At 38.0% G+C, this 10,986-nt stretch overlaps 7 protein-coding genes across 7 annotated transcripts; 4 read left to right on the forward strand and 3 right to left on the reverse strand.

Annotated features, from left to right (window-relative positions):
* Positions 1-186: 186 nt before the first annotated feature.
* On the forward strand, positions 187-1,050 carry LOC6572769 (60S ribosomal protein L32). Its single transcript, XM_001998839.4, has 3 exons — positions 187-293; positions 503-602; positions 668-1,050. Exons 2-3 carry the CDS (start codon positions 510-512, stop codon positions 977-979), a joined length of 405 nt encoding a protein of 134 aa, XP_001998875.1. The 5' UTR covers positions 187-293; positions 503-509; the 3' UTR covers positions 980-1,050.
* A 295-nt stretch (positions 1,051-1,345) lies between these two features.
* Positions 1,346-3,070, reverse strand: LOC6572768 (serendipity locus protein delta). Its single transcript, XM_001998838.4, has one exon. The coding sequence runs from the start codon at positions 2,759-2,761 to the stop codon at positions 1,526-1,528; it is 1,236 nt and encodes a 411-aa protein (XP_001998874.1). The 5' UTR covers positions 2,762-3,070; the 3' UTR covers positions 1,346-1,525.
* Positions 3,071-3,180: 110 nt separating this feature from the next.
* Positions 3,181-4,890, reverse strand: LOC6572767 (serendipity locus protein alpha). The gene has a single exon (XM_001998837.3). The coding sequence runs from the start codon at positions 4,841-4,843 to the stop codon at positions 3,278-3,280; it is 1,566 nt and encodes a 521-aa protein (XP_001998873.1). The 5' UTR covers positions 4,844-4,890; the 3' UTR covers positions 3,181-3,277.
* Positions 4,891-5,331: 441 nt separating this feature from the next.
* Positions 5,332-6,830, reverse strand: LOC6572766 (serendipity locus protein beta). Its single transcript, XM_001998836.4, has 2 exons — positions 6,577-6,830; positions 5,332-6,521 (listed from the first exon to the last, which is right to left on the reverse strand). Exons 1-2 carry the CDS (start codon positions 6,647-6,649, stop codon positions 5,554-5,556), a joined length of 1,041 nt encoding a protein of 346 aa, XP_001998872.1. The 5' UTR covers positions 6,650-6,830; the 3' UTR covers positions 5,332-5,553.
* Positions 6,831-7,073: 243 nt separating this feature from the next.
* LOC6572765 (sex-regulated protein janus-A) lies at positions 7,074-7,836 on the forward strand. Its single transcript, XM_001998835.4, has 4 exons — positions 7,074-7,184; positions 7,256-7,426; positions 7,496-7,620; positions 7,684-7,836. Exons 1-4 carry the CDS (start codon positions 7,133-7,135, stop codon positions 7,774-7,776), a joined length of 441 nt encoding a protein of 146 aa, XP_001998871.2. The 5' UTR covers positions 7,074-7,132; the 3' UTR covers positions 7,777-7,836.
* Positions 7,837-8,140: 304 nt separating this feature from the next.
* Positions 8,141-9,011, forward strand: LOC26527558 (sex-regulated protein janus-B). The gene is made up of 4 exons (XM_015166588.3): positions 8,141-8,328; positions 8,391-8,555; positions 8,613-8,737; positions 8,817-9,011. Exons 1-4 carry the CDS (start codon positions 8,274-8,276, stop codon positions 8,904-8,906), a joined length of 435 nt encoding a protein of 144 aa, XP_015022074.1. The 5' UTR covers positions 8,141-8,273; the 3' UTR covers positions 8,907-9,011.
* Positions 9,012-9,160: 149 nt separating this feature from the next.
* Positions 9,161-10,726, forward strand: LOC6572764 (zinc finger protein 771). Its single transcript, XM_001998834.4, has one exon. It carries the CDS (start codon positions 9,279-9,281, stop codon positions 10,626-10,628), a length of 1,350 nt encoding a protein of 449 aa, XP_001998870.1. The 5' UTR covers positions 9,161-9,278; the 3' UTR covers positions 10,629-10,726.
* Positions 10,727-10,986: the final 260 nt, after the last annotated feature.

The raw sequence follows: 10,986 nt of genomic DNA on the forward strand, positions 1-10,986 counted from the left end.
TATTTTTTACCCAGGCTACATATGTATAACATACAATCATACGCCTACGTCTTACGATTCATAAATGAATTTTGAATAATTTTTAACAAATCGGCTTAATAAATATTTCAATTTATGAATATCATATCATATCATATATCAGATAGCCGGTCAATCCTGTATGACAAGTTCAGAATTTCAAACGGAAACATCAGTTGGCAGTTCTATTGGCACTGTCAGCTCTGACAACTGTCAAGCGCGACCAACTTCACGTCTTTTTTCTCTCTTTTTGACGTGCTCTTAGCATATAAGCGGTTCGTATAATTCTTAAAATCTATAAATTTCTTAAACATCACCATAAAGTGTTGCTTTATTTTGAAACAAATCATTTACTGAATAGTTGCAAATGTGCAAGATGCTAAAATTGCAATCGGATAAAGTGATTCTAGTGTGCACTCAAGACAAAGTTTTGTTGACATTCAAAAGAACCAAATGCTAATAAGGATTTGTTTTTTAATTACAGCTCCAAAATGACCATTCGCCCAGCATACCGGCCCAAGATCGTTAAGAAGCGCACCAAGCACTTCATCCGTCACCAGTCGGATCGATATGCCAAGTTGTCGGTAAGTTCAATATGAAATATAAGCAAAGAATTTTCAATACTAAAATTTACTCATATGCATTGCAGCACAAATGGCGCAAGCCCAAGGGTATCGACAACAGAGTACGTCGTCGCTTCAAGGGCCAATATCTGATGCCCAACATTGGTTACGGTTCCAACAAGCGCACCCGCCACATGCTGCCCACTGGCTTCAAGAAATTCCTCGTACACAATGTGCGCGAATTGGAGGTGCTGCTGATGCAGAATCGTGTCTACTGCGGTGAGATCGCCCATGGTGTCTCTTCAAAGAAACGCAAGGAAATCGTTGAGCGCGCCAAGCAATTGTCGGTGCGTCTAACAAACCCCAACGGTCGCCTGCGCTCCCAGGAGAACGAATAAGCTTAAGATTGGAGTTCACTTATACGAGTTTTTATATAAACATAGTCGGAATACAACTATTTGAAACGTTACAAGTGAATATTTCTAATAATTGTTTATTTGTGTGTCTGATTGGGTCAATATAGATTTTTAATTGCCTAGCAAAGGTAATAAGCTACTCGATTATCTCTTTCCGCCTAACACTTTAAAAATGGTTAGATTTGATTGCACTATATTTAATATGCCATATCTATATATCTGTATAAACGCCTAAAAAGAACCCCGGTAGTCAAAACCAATAACTATTCGCCTTACGATTTTGAAACTAATGAAATAGTTGCAATCGATTAGTGACTCGATTTCCACTTCCCGCCATCAAATTGTTGGTTTTAGTCGAACTATTGTTTATTTGAAATATTTCGTACATAGAAGCGTTTCATTTAGAAAAATAAGTCATGTCAAGAATTTATTCCAGCCTAAATACTCTAGGATTCTAGAATTATTATGATTCAATTGCTTAAACATATAAAGGTTAATATGTTAGATTTGGGGATACTTAAATGCTATTTATTTTAATACGACATCATGATCAATTTGTAAATGATGCTCCAGTTCCTTCTTGTTCTCATAATTCGTGCTGCATATGAGACAGAATCCGGCGGAATTGTCATCGTTATCAGACATAATCACTGTGACAGCTTGCTCGGACTCGTCAACGTCTACTTGTAGCTCCTCGACCACCTGATCATCTACGGGCACCTCCTCCCGCACGCCATAGACCACATCGCCTTCGTGGGTCTTCATATGCATCTTAAGTGTATAACGTTCCGTGAAAGATTTCGGACAAACGGAACAATAATGCCGTGGTCTATTCTCCTTATGGATGAGAGTATGATGATTGAAAGTTTTACGCGATTTGAATGAGACGTTACATATGCTGCATATGATTGGATTCTCCTCGGCCTCATGACGCAGGCGATGATTGTAGAGCAGATTGTCCTGAGAGAAGCGTAATCCACACTTTTCACATTGATATTTCTTCTTGTCCCAGTGCATGCGCATGTGCCGCAGCGTATTCACTGGCCGTGAGAAGCTCTTGGGGCAGTATCGACATTGCTTCTCTGTTTTGCCCTCATGCACGTTCATGTGCAATTCCAGATATTCTTCGTCGCGGCGTATAATTCCGCAGATGGGACAGACATGAGCCTGCGTTTTGTTGTGTTCTTCGCTGATATGCTTCTGGAGTTGATAGCGTGCATTGAATATTTTACCGCAAGTGTTGCATTCCTGTTTGACACGCTTTGGCATAAATTTGCCTTGATCATCCTCATCCTCTATTTTGACGGAGACACCATCGGACTTGCCCTCACAAAGAAAATCCTCGTCATCATCATCATCATCATCGTATTCCTCCTTGATTTCCATATTTATATCTTCCTCATCTTTTACGAGCTCCTCAAATAATGCTTCCGCTTCAGCATCATCTTGTGCGGTTTTGTCTAATTCCTCAACCAGGCCCTCGTCTTCGTATTCGGATTTCAATGCCGCTTTCAATTGCGTCGTCAGCTTCTTTTGCGTAACCATTAAATTAACCATAATGGTATCATATTCGGCCAATTCGTTAAAACATCGCGGGCAAAGTTTTGTATCTGCACTCAGTTTGATTTCGGTTTTCATACAGTTGGCGAGGTGGGTAAGCACTAATGACACCGATTTGTGTGACGAAGGCACTTTGGCTGAGAGCAATTCATAATTTGCAGTGCCGTGTATGTCAACGGCACCGCAAAAGAAGCATGTATTCATGATTTCCGAATATCGGCCTTCCTTCGTCTTCTAGAGTGTCGTAAATGTTTACAAAAATCGCCGTTTGGATTTAGGGATGTAAGTATTTTAGGGATGGACCGATATGATAATTTGATAGCGGGTGCGAACACTTTTAGAGATTTCTTAACTTTATTAATCAACCTTTTCTAGATACCTAATTGTGCTTGTATACAGCGTTGCAAAATAATCGATGACGTGCCGATATTTGTTAGCTGTCATAACGATAGTCATTAGCACTGGCAATACAACATTGTCAACATTGGCCTAACAATACTAGTGCAGGGCTGCCAAGCTGTGTCAGAAAGTATTCAAATTTTAATTTTGTATTTAAATAACGGACATGTAATTAAATTGTTCGTATTTATTCATTAATGTTTAAAATTAATGTAACACGAAAATTTATAGCTCTCACATCAACGTGAAGCATTAGATGTATTTCATTTTAATTATGCCTTAAATTAATTAATTACATATATCGTGGCTATAAGTTATAGCTTAAGTTATACGCAGAATTTCAGTCAGGTGAAAACTTAAAAGATCACTCTCCTGATTTAATGATGTTGAGGACCTATTTACAATAGTATTTCCTCTTTCCGGATTAGTAAATGATTGAGAGGCATTTCGTAATTGCGTTGATGTCGTCATGGACTTTTCATTTTTGCAGACAGATCTCTGGTAGACTAGCCTATCGCAGACATCGCGTAGTTTTGCTAAAACCGAATACAAAATCTTCAAACGCTTTATAATACGTTTCAGATCCACTTGAATGGATATTTCAAGTACTGCCTGGCATTCACGTAAGATAGCGATAAAATCTTGATGCAATCGTTTGCCTTCTACATCTTCAGTTAGCTCTTGATAGTTCACCTTAAGTTGAAAGTGTTCGAATAAAACGTTTCCCATTTGGCTTACTTTCAGTAAATGGCCCTTGGGATAGAGTGTCGCTGCATTGTCAATGCTCTCGTCTAAGATATCCAAATAGTTGCTGATCAAGGCTCGACTGTCAATTATTTCGTGAACAACATTGCGAAACATCAGTAGCTCTTCCTTGAAATGATTTTCCAGAATGTTTGCATGGTATAAAGCCGACGTCGTGGCTTGGAATTGAAATGCGGGTACAATACACGCATCCAAGGACTCCAAAGAGGCCAAACAACTTCGGATGATTGTCTTCGTTTTCACATCTGGAGTAAAGGCTATGGCAAAGACGCCAATCTGTTGTATGCGATCCACATTGATGTCGAAATCACAAATCAATTTCTCCACATCAGCCGAAGATTCGCTCTGTTGCAAAGCGTTTTTCAATTCACTTATATAAGATGTCTCCCCGAGGCTGTTGAAGATCAGACGCAATAGAGCTTCATTCAGATATGTTTCCACTGAATACAGTGCTCTTTGCAGAGACAAAGCTTCCAATTTACGCTCATTTCGATTATAGTTCTCAAAGTTCTTTTCAAAAGTGACACATTCATCCAGAACTGTTTCACAGATGGCAGTCAGGGCCTTCTTATCCGATTCGAGTGCAACATTGGCAAAGGCCAAAGCATGCCGGACAATGTGATTCACTTGATCCACTAGCTGAAGGTGCTCTCTAGCATCGAAAAGGTCATCCTGCTCCTCCTCGACTATGTCGCTGTAGCTCTCCAATTTATCCAACGCCAAATCCAATAGCTCCACAAACGAGAGTTCCTCGAGTTTGACTGGAGTGCTGGCTATAGCCTCCTCATTCAGCTGATATATCGAAGCCTGCAGCCGACGCAGACACCACTCGATGCGATCCCGAAAATGTGTTCGAGTTGCCAACAGGGGAGAACCACCAGAGTCCTCAATATTGATGGTGCGCTCCAATTGCGTAATACACGAGATGATTTGCGTGAAACACAGATAAATCGTCTCGATGTGTATTTTACTATATCCATCCACATCAGTTTTTGGCAAGAAGTTCTTTAATTTACTTGCAAACTTATGAAATGTGGCACAAAATCTATTCAACGACTCAATGTTTGTAAACTTTTCAATCAACTCTGTGCACACATTCAATTGCAAAAATAATTTATCCATTCTCGGTAAACGCTCGAAACTCAACTGAAGTCAAATGTTGCAAGCGCTTAGGCTATATATAGAATATTTAATAAATATTGGTTAGGTATGGGCAGGTAAGCTATTGTACGATCCGCAGATGGTTAAAGACATCTGTCATTTTATGACAGTTACATTTTAGAGTTTACTGATTGCTACCTACTTTAAGAGTGGATTATGAGCTTGTAAATCCATTCATGGCCATTTTATATAGGCATCCTATCCATTCTGCTCTTTTAGGATCAACTTGAAATTTCGAGTCAAGCGGATAAGGAAGTACAGCGACATCTACATATGTCTTAGCCAAAAGACATATTTTGAACACAAATATTTCTAAAATTGCACAATTGTTTAATACTCGATTGTAAATTTTTATTCTTAATTTATTTTCATTATAAATATATACCGAGACATTTATTTAAAATATTGTTACTTGATGCAGTTCTTGCAATAATAATATCGAACTTAGTGCCCGTTTTCTTCTGAAACAATTCATTTTTTATGCCATTTCAACAGAAAGGTGTTCCTTTCGTATATGAAATAGCATAGGTAAAACCAAAGCTCGATCTCAATGGCCACTCAAATCAGTTACTTAAACAGTCTTTAAAACCTAAGTGTAAATATATTAATTAATTAATTTACGTTGTCTTTGTGTTCATGAATTGTAATGTAAATAAAAGACGATTGTGATTTTAAAGATTGATTGCCTGGCTTTCTGTGGCCGACATTGTTGACTCGGCTGGCATATGGACGCGTTTGTGCACCTTTAGGGTGTATTTATCGACGAAGGACTTTTCGCAGTCTGTGCACTGGTAGCGCGGACGATCGGTTTGATGAGTACGCAGGTGATGTTTGTAGGTGCGTTTCGTTTTGAATTGCTGATGACAAACATCACAGATCAGGGCATGTTCCTCGGCATCGTGCCGCATTAGATGATTGTACATTAGCCAGGACAGTGAGAAGCGTTCGCCACACTTTTCGCACTGATATTTCTTCTTGTCCCAATGCACCTCCATGTGACGGAGGACGTTCCGTTTGTGTGAGAACTTTTTTGAGCAGTACCGGCATTCCAGTTCCGTTTTGCCCTCATGAAGATTCATGTGCAGATCGAGAACTTCGTCGTTTTTCACTTTAATGCCACATATATTACAGGTGGCCAATTCGTTCTTTTGACAATTGTCCGTTTTTATGTGCTTTTCGAGACAGTCTTGATTCGAGAAAAGTTCGCCGCATATGTGACATGGAATATCAAGGTTATCATCCCCATCTGAGTCGTCCATGCTCTCCTCGCTCTCGGTAAATGGGGACTCTCGATTTGACTCTTCCATATCCAAAAATTCATCTGCTTCCCGCTTGAAGCTCTTCTGTGGCGATTCATTTTCCACGATTCTCGATCGTATTTCCGGTATTTTCGGTTTAACTGTATCCTTCTTGGGCTGTAAGCATATCGGTTTCTTTTTACGACAACTTAGCAAAGAGTTCGCAATTTGTCGCTGCACTTGGCTCAGGTTTCGAACGAGCCGGTCGTAATTGAAGAGATATTCGAGGCAATCATTGCAAGCAGCCGACGTGGGAGTCAGATCCAAGCGTTGATTAATTACCTTTTCAAAGTATTTCAGTATGTCTTTAATGGGCTTAAATGTGCCCGGGACGATGCAGCCTAAAATGGTTAGCGTAAATTTTGGAACTCTTCAATTGTGTTTTCTTAAACTTGCCTTCAATGAGCTGAAAGACGCCAACAGACTTCACCTTGCCACAAACGAAACAAAATGGCCGTGCTGTGCTCATTTTATGTGTAATTTATTAAACTTAATTGTCAGGTAGTTCTATAATTGGAATCTGTATATATTTGCTTTTCAATAGCAAAATATTTTTTGTCTGATTCTCGAATTCTGTACACGGTAGATTTCTGTCAGCTGTTTTACTTTGAACAGCGATAAGCAATTACATTAACATTTTCAGTAGCTGCAACGCGTGAAAACAATATGACGAAAAAGTTATCGATACTTTGTAGTAAGGATCGGTAACATAACAGGAAAACTGTCGTTAGTTGGGTTAAAAATACCAGAACCAAAATCACGATTAATTGAAAAGCGCACAAAAATATGAATATGAGCAGACAATGCGTTAAAACTTTGGGTACAGTTCTCGTACTACAAACTCTAAGCAAATATATGTAATGATGTTACTTGTCACTGTTAGAAAATCACAGTTACTACTATACGATATTTAAACGTATCATCATCTCAATATCTGTCATTACTAGAGAAAATGCAATGTGTCTTTAAAAATTTGCTAAAATCAGCTGTTGCACGTCCTAGCGGTAAGATATAAAAATAAAATGGAAATAGTGAATTGCCTATACAAGTACGAACTTTTATCATTTCTATAAAGGAATACGATTACTGAAAATGGCTAGCAGAGCTTTTGATTCAATACCTTTGGTGGATGTAGACAAAAAAGGAATTTTTAAATATGTTCTAATTAAAATTTATGGCAACGAGGACTGCGCCGAAACATCCGAAAAATTGGTTGTTCGTGGATATTCTGATTGTAAATTTCATTGTAAGCGTTGCGTTTGCTGACTTTTTCTTGGGTAATAATAATCTTGGCTAATTCTTTTTGTGTTTTAAGCTGATATCTATGAACGCATGATGGAGATTTGCAAAAAGAACGGCTTGGACTCACAATGCCTGGGTGGTGGACGCATTGAACACGACCCAGAAAAGAAATATATGAAAGTCTATGGATTCTCACAAGTAAATTCATATTGTAATTTGATTATTGCAAATATAAATAAATGATTTTGTTTCCCATGGCAGGGCTTTGGTAAGGCTGATCATGTTGAATCGAAAAGGATTTTACAAACAAAATATAAAGACTACGAGATCGAGACAACCGATGAAGGATATTAATTATATTTTAGTTTCTTTTCTTTTTGCGAACATGAATTTAAATTATATATTAAAATTGTATTACTTTTGAGCAAAAACTAAAATTCATTGGAGTGTATAAGAATGCATATATATGGCTTGTTTATTAAGTTTAATTAAGAAAAAATTTAAATATACAAATAACCTTTATATATTGTATTTCATAAAATACAACATATAATTATTACGTATCATATATATATGGTTACATCATATTTAAACGGTTATGTCATAGCAGATCCGACAATAGCTTTGCAACCAACCTGCCAACTTCTGGTTTATAGTTATATGAAACGAAATTTAAAATATGTAAATATACATATTTCAAACAAAGTAACATGGGTAAATGTTGACTGCTTGGTAATCCTTAAAAACAAAAAATCAGTCAAACTAAACACAATTTGGATGCAGGTTTGAAATTATTAAAAATTGTATTGTAAATTACTATTTGGAAAGCAAAAAAAAAAAAGAAAAAAAAAATGAAGTATCCACAGGTTATACTCCCGCTTCGTAATACTCTGAATCGATATTGTTGTAAGTTATATTATAAACGTATATATAGCTTTCAAGAAGTTTCAACTCAAATCAATGTTTAGTGCGAAATTATGCAACTACTAAGAGGACAGTACAGAATCTCAAAAATTATCCTCAAGTAAAGTTGGGAGACGGGAAACTTCTGTATCTGTTAATCTCCATTTATATGCATGGCGAAACGTTGTTTTCCCGAACAGTTGTACAAGGTGGGCGTGCAAAAAAACATCGTAAGTTGATAATCTGAAAATATTTATTTCAAAATTTAATTCCTATTCAATTCTTAGCGTACCTTTATGCCGAAATCAGAGAAGAACTGGAGGAACTTGGTTTATGCTCTAAAGTCTTAGGTGGTGGTATGATGAACATTAATGCCAAATCTCAAGAAATGACGATCGACGGAAAATGCAATGTAAACTATTAGATATTCTTATATATACATACATATGTACATATATCTAAATATTATTATTATATTATTATATTTGCAGACCTTCGGGAGAGCAGATCATCATTTGACAAAAGAAATATTATTGGGCACTCCTGAATATAAGAATTTTAAAATTACTGTTGGGAAATAGGGTTGCTATACATTTTTTTTTAAATATGAAGGGGTGAAATAAGGAATAACAGATGCACTGTATGAATAACATAAAAAATAATAAATAAAATAAAATGTAAAATTACTTACATGGAGTCCCGTTTTTTGTTTATTTTTTTTTTTTATTCAGTTGTGACAGGATATAAATTTAGTTTGACATTTCTGTGGAAACGATCTAAAAATGTCACTTTAGCACATTTATTGAAGCAGTGGAAACAGCAAAACTCATTTATTTCGTCTGTTTCCAACACTGCTGAACAGTATTGTACAATTATGTTTTTCGGCTAGTAGAATTTAATGCTTTGATATTTGTTATAAAAATATTCAATCTTCAATTAAAAAAATACGGAAAATGAACTGTTGCATTTGCCAGTTTTCTGTGCGCAACCCAAAAAACATATACGAGGAGACGATTGGAAAGCCGCCTATATTAATCAGCGACTTGGTCGTGCAATGCACGAAGGGCACGAACTATGTGCTCGCCGAGGTGGGCTCGACAATATGCAAGAAATGCTGCGAGAAATTGTCGCGCTATCACAAATCCTTACAAATCGCACGGAAGCTGCGCCAGGAGATCCTCGAACTGATACGTAGTCCATTTATAATCAAGGACTTCAAATCGGCTATCTCCCGAAGTGAACACAAAAGCGACGACCCTGACAAATTCGATGGCAACATCAGCGTGGAAATGGTAGAGACAGTGGATGCATGTGATTTAGACGATGGAACAGATGCAATGCCAGCGGTCAAGCCGACAATCGTGGATCCAACAGCGGTGACAGAGGAAAGGTTGGAGGAGGACGATGTAGATGTCAAAAATGAGCACAATTTCATTGTAAAGAATTCTGATTGCGATGAAGAGGAATTCCAAGCGATCGACCTGGAGTTAGATATTGAGAATGAGATAATTATAAATGAAGAGGTCCCCGAAGCGGATTTGGACGATGATGAGACGAAGCAAACAGCGGATGAAATAGAAATATTTAGAGAAGACAAGGATGTGCTAAGTGAGTTCGAAGATCAGATGGATGGCACTATCGAATACCTAATCTCAGATGCTGAGGATCAGGACAGTTCGGGTGACTACACAGTGAACATACAATGCCCCAGCTGCCCCGAACAGTTCAGCAGTCGTCGGGCATACAATGCACACACGAAACGTGAACACTTTCCTGGTTATGTGTGTGATCAGTGCGGCAAGACGTTGCAATCCTATTCGGGCTTCATTGGCCACCTGCAGAACCATGAACCAGTCAAGCAGTTCGAGTGCCCTCATTGTGGCGAGCGCTTTAGTCGCAAATTCCGACTGAAACATCATATGGCATGGCACACGGGTGAAACGCCGTATCAGTGCGAGGTGTGCTCGAAACGTTTTGTACACAAGGTGGCGCTGTACAAGCATAAAATGATCCACGACAGCGAATCGAAGCGACTGGAGTGTCAAGTCTGCGGCTTCAAGACGCGCACCAAAGCCCATCTGGAGCGTCACACACGCTCCCACACGGGCGCCAAGCCGTTCGCCTGCCCTGTCTGCAATAAGCGCTTCTCCCAAATGTACAATATGAAGGCGCATCTGCGAGAGCATGAGAATCCGGGTAGCAATCGGCACAGGCGCTTCCACTGCCCCAAGTGCACGCACACATTCATCAATGAACAGAACTATTTAAGTCATTGCCAGCGGGACGATTGTACGCCAGTCTAGCGATTCACATGATTTTGTTTACGATTTGTACATACACCTCTATTAATTATATGTTGGGACAGCTAAATAAAAAAATAAATTCGATTTCATGTACTTGATTCGTTTGTTTGTCGTTTTTATTAGATCTACATGCAGTTTTTTGCTCACAAATAAAATATGGTTTTTGTTTACTATTATAAATGTATGCATTAATTTCATATTTCTGCGATATTATGCTCGGCTTCTTAAAAAAATATTTATTGTGTTGTTTATTTTATTATTTTTTGTTTTGTTTTCTTTGATAACTTATACAAGTATAACTAATCAATTAATATTTTAAGCAATTATGCAACTATTGGAGCAATTAGCACTCATCGTT

Source organism: Drosophila mojavensis, unplaced genomic scaffold, assembly GCF_018153725.1.
Source record: "Drosophila mojavensis isolate 15081-1352.22 unplaced genomic scaffold, ASM1815372v1 contig_16, whole genome shotgun sequence".
Taxonomy (NCBI): domain Eukaryota; kingdom Metazoa; phylum Arthropoda; class Insecta; order Diptera; family Drosophilidae; genus Drosophila; species Drosophila mojavensis.

Coding starts and splice junctions, on each gene's coding strand:
- LOC6572765 (XM_001998835.4), top strand. CDS start 7,133: ATGCAATGTGTCTTTAAAAATTTGCTAAAATCAGCTGTTGCACGTCCT. Junction 7,427..7,495: donor TTCTGATTGTAAATTTCATT/GTAAGCGTTGCG, acceptor TTGTGTTTTAAG/CTGATATCTATGAACGCATG. Junction 7,621..7,683: donor AAGTCTATGGATTCTCACAA/GTAAATTCATAT, acceptor TTCCCATGGCAG/GGCTTTGGTAAGGCTGATCA.
- LOC6572764 (XM_001998834.4), top strand. CDS start 9,279: ATGAACTGTTGCATTTGCCAGTTTTCTGTGCGCAACCCAAAAAACATA.
- LOC6572767 (XM_001998837.3), bottom strand. CDS start 4,843: ATGGATAAATTATTTTTGCAATTGAATGTGTGCACAGAGTTGATTGAA.
- LOC6572766 (XM_001998836.4), bottom strand. CDS start 6,649: ATGAGCACAGCACGGCCATTTTGTTTCGTTTGTGGCAAGGTGAAGTCT. Junction 6,522..6,576: donor CGTCTTTCAGCTCATTGAAG/GCAAGTTTAAGA, acceptor TAACCATTTTAG/GCTGCATCGTCCCGGGCACA.
- LOC6572768 (XM_001998838.4), bottom strand. CDS start 2,761: ATGAATACATGCTTCTTTTGCGGTGCCGTTGACATACACGGCACTGCA.
- LOC6572769 (XM_001998839.4), top strand. CDS start 510: ATGACCATTCGCCCAGCATACCGGCCCAAGATCGTTAAGAAGCGCACC. Junction 603..667: donor ATCGATATGCCAAGTTGTCG/GTAAGTTCAATA, acceptor TATGCATTGCAG/CACAAATGGCGCAAGCCCAA.
- LOC26527558 (XM_015166588.3), top strand. CDS start 8,274: ATGAAGTATCCACAGGTTATACTCCCGCTTCGTAATACTCTGAATCGA. Junction 8,329..8,390: donor TACTCTGAATCGATATTGTT/GTAAGTTATATT, acceptor ATCAATGTTTAG/TGCGAAATTATGCAACTACT. Junction 8,738..8,816: donor CGATCGACGGAAAATGCAAT/GTAAACTATTAG, acceptor TTATATTTGCAG/ACCTTCGGGAGAGCAGATCA.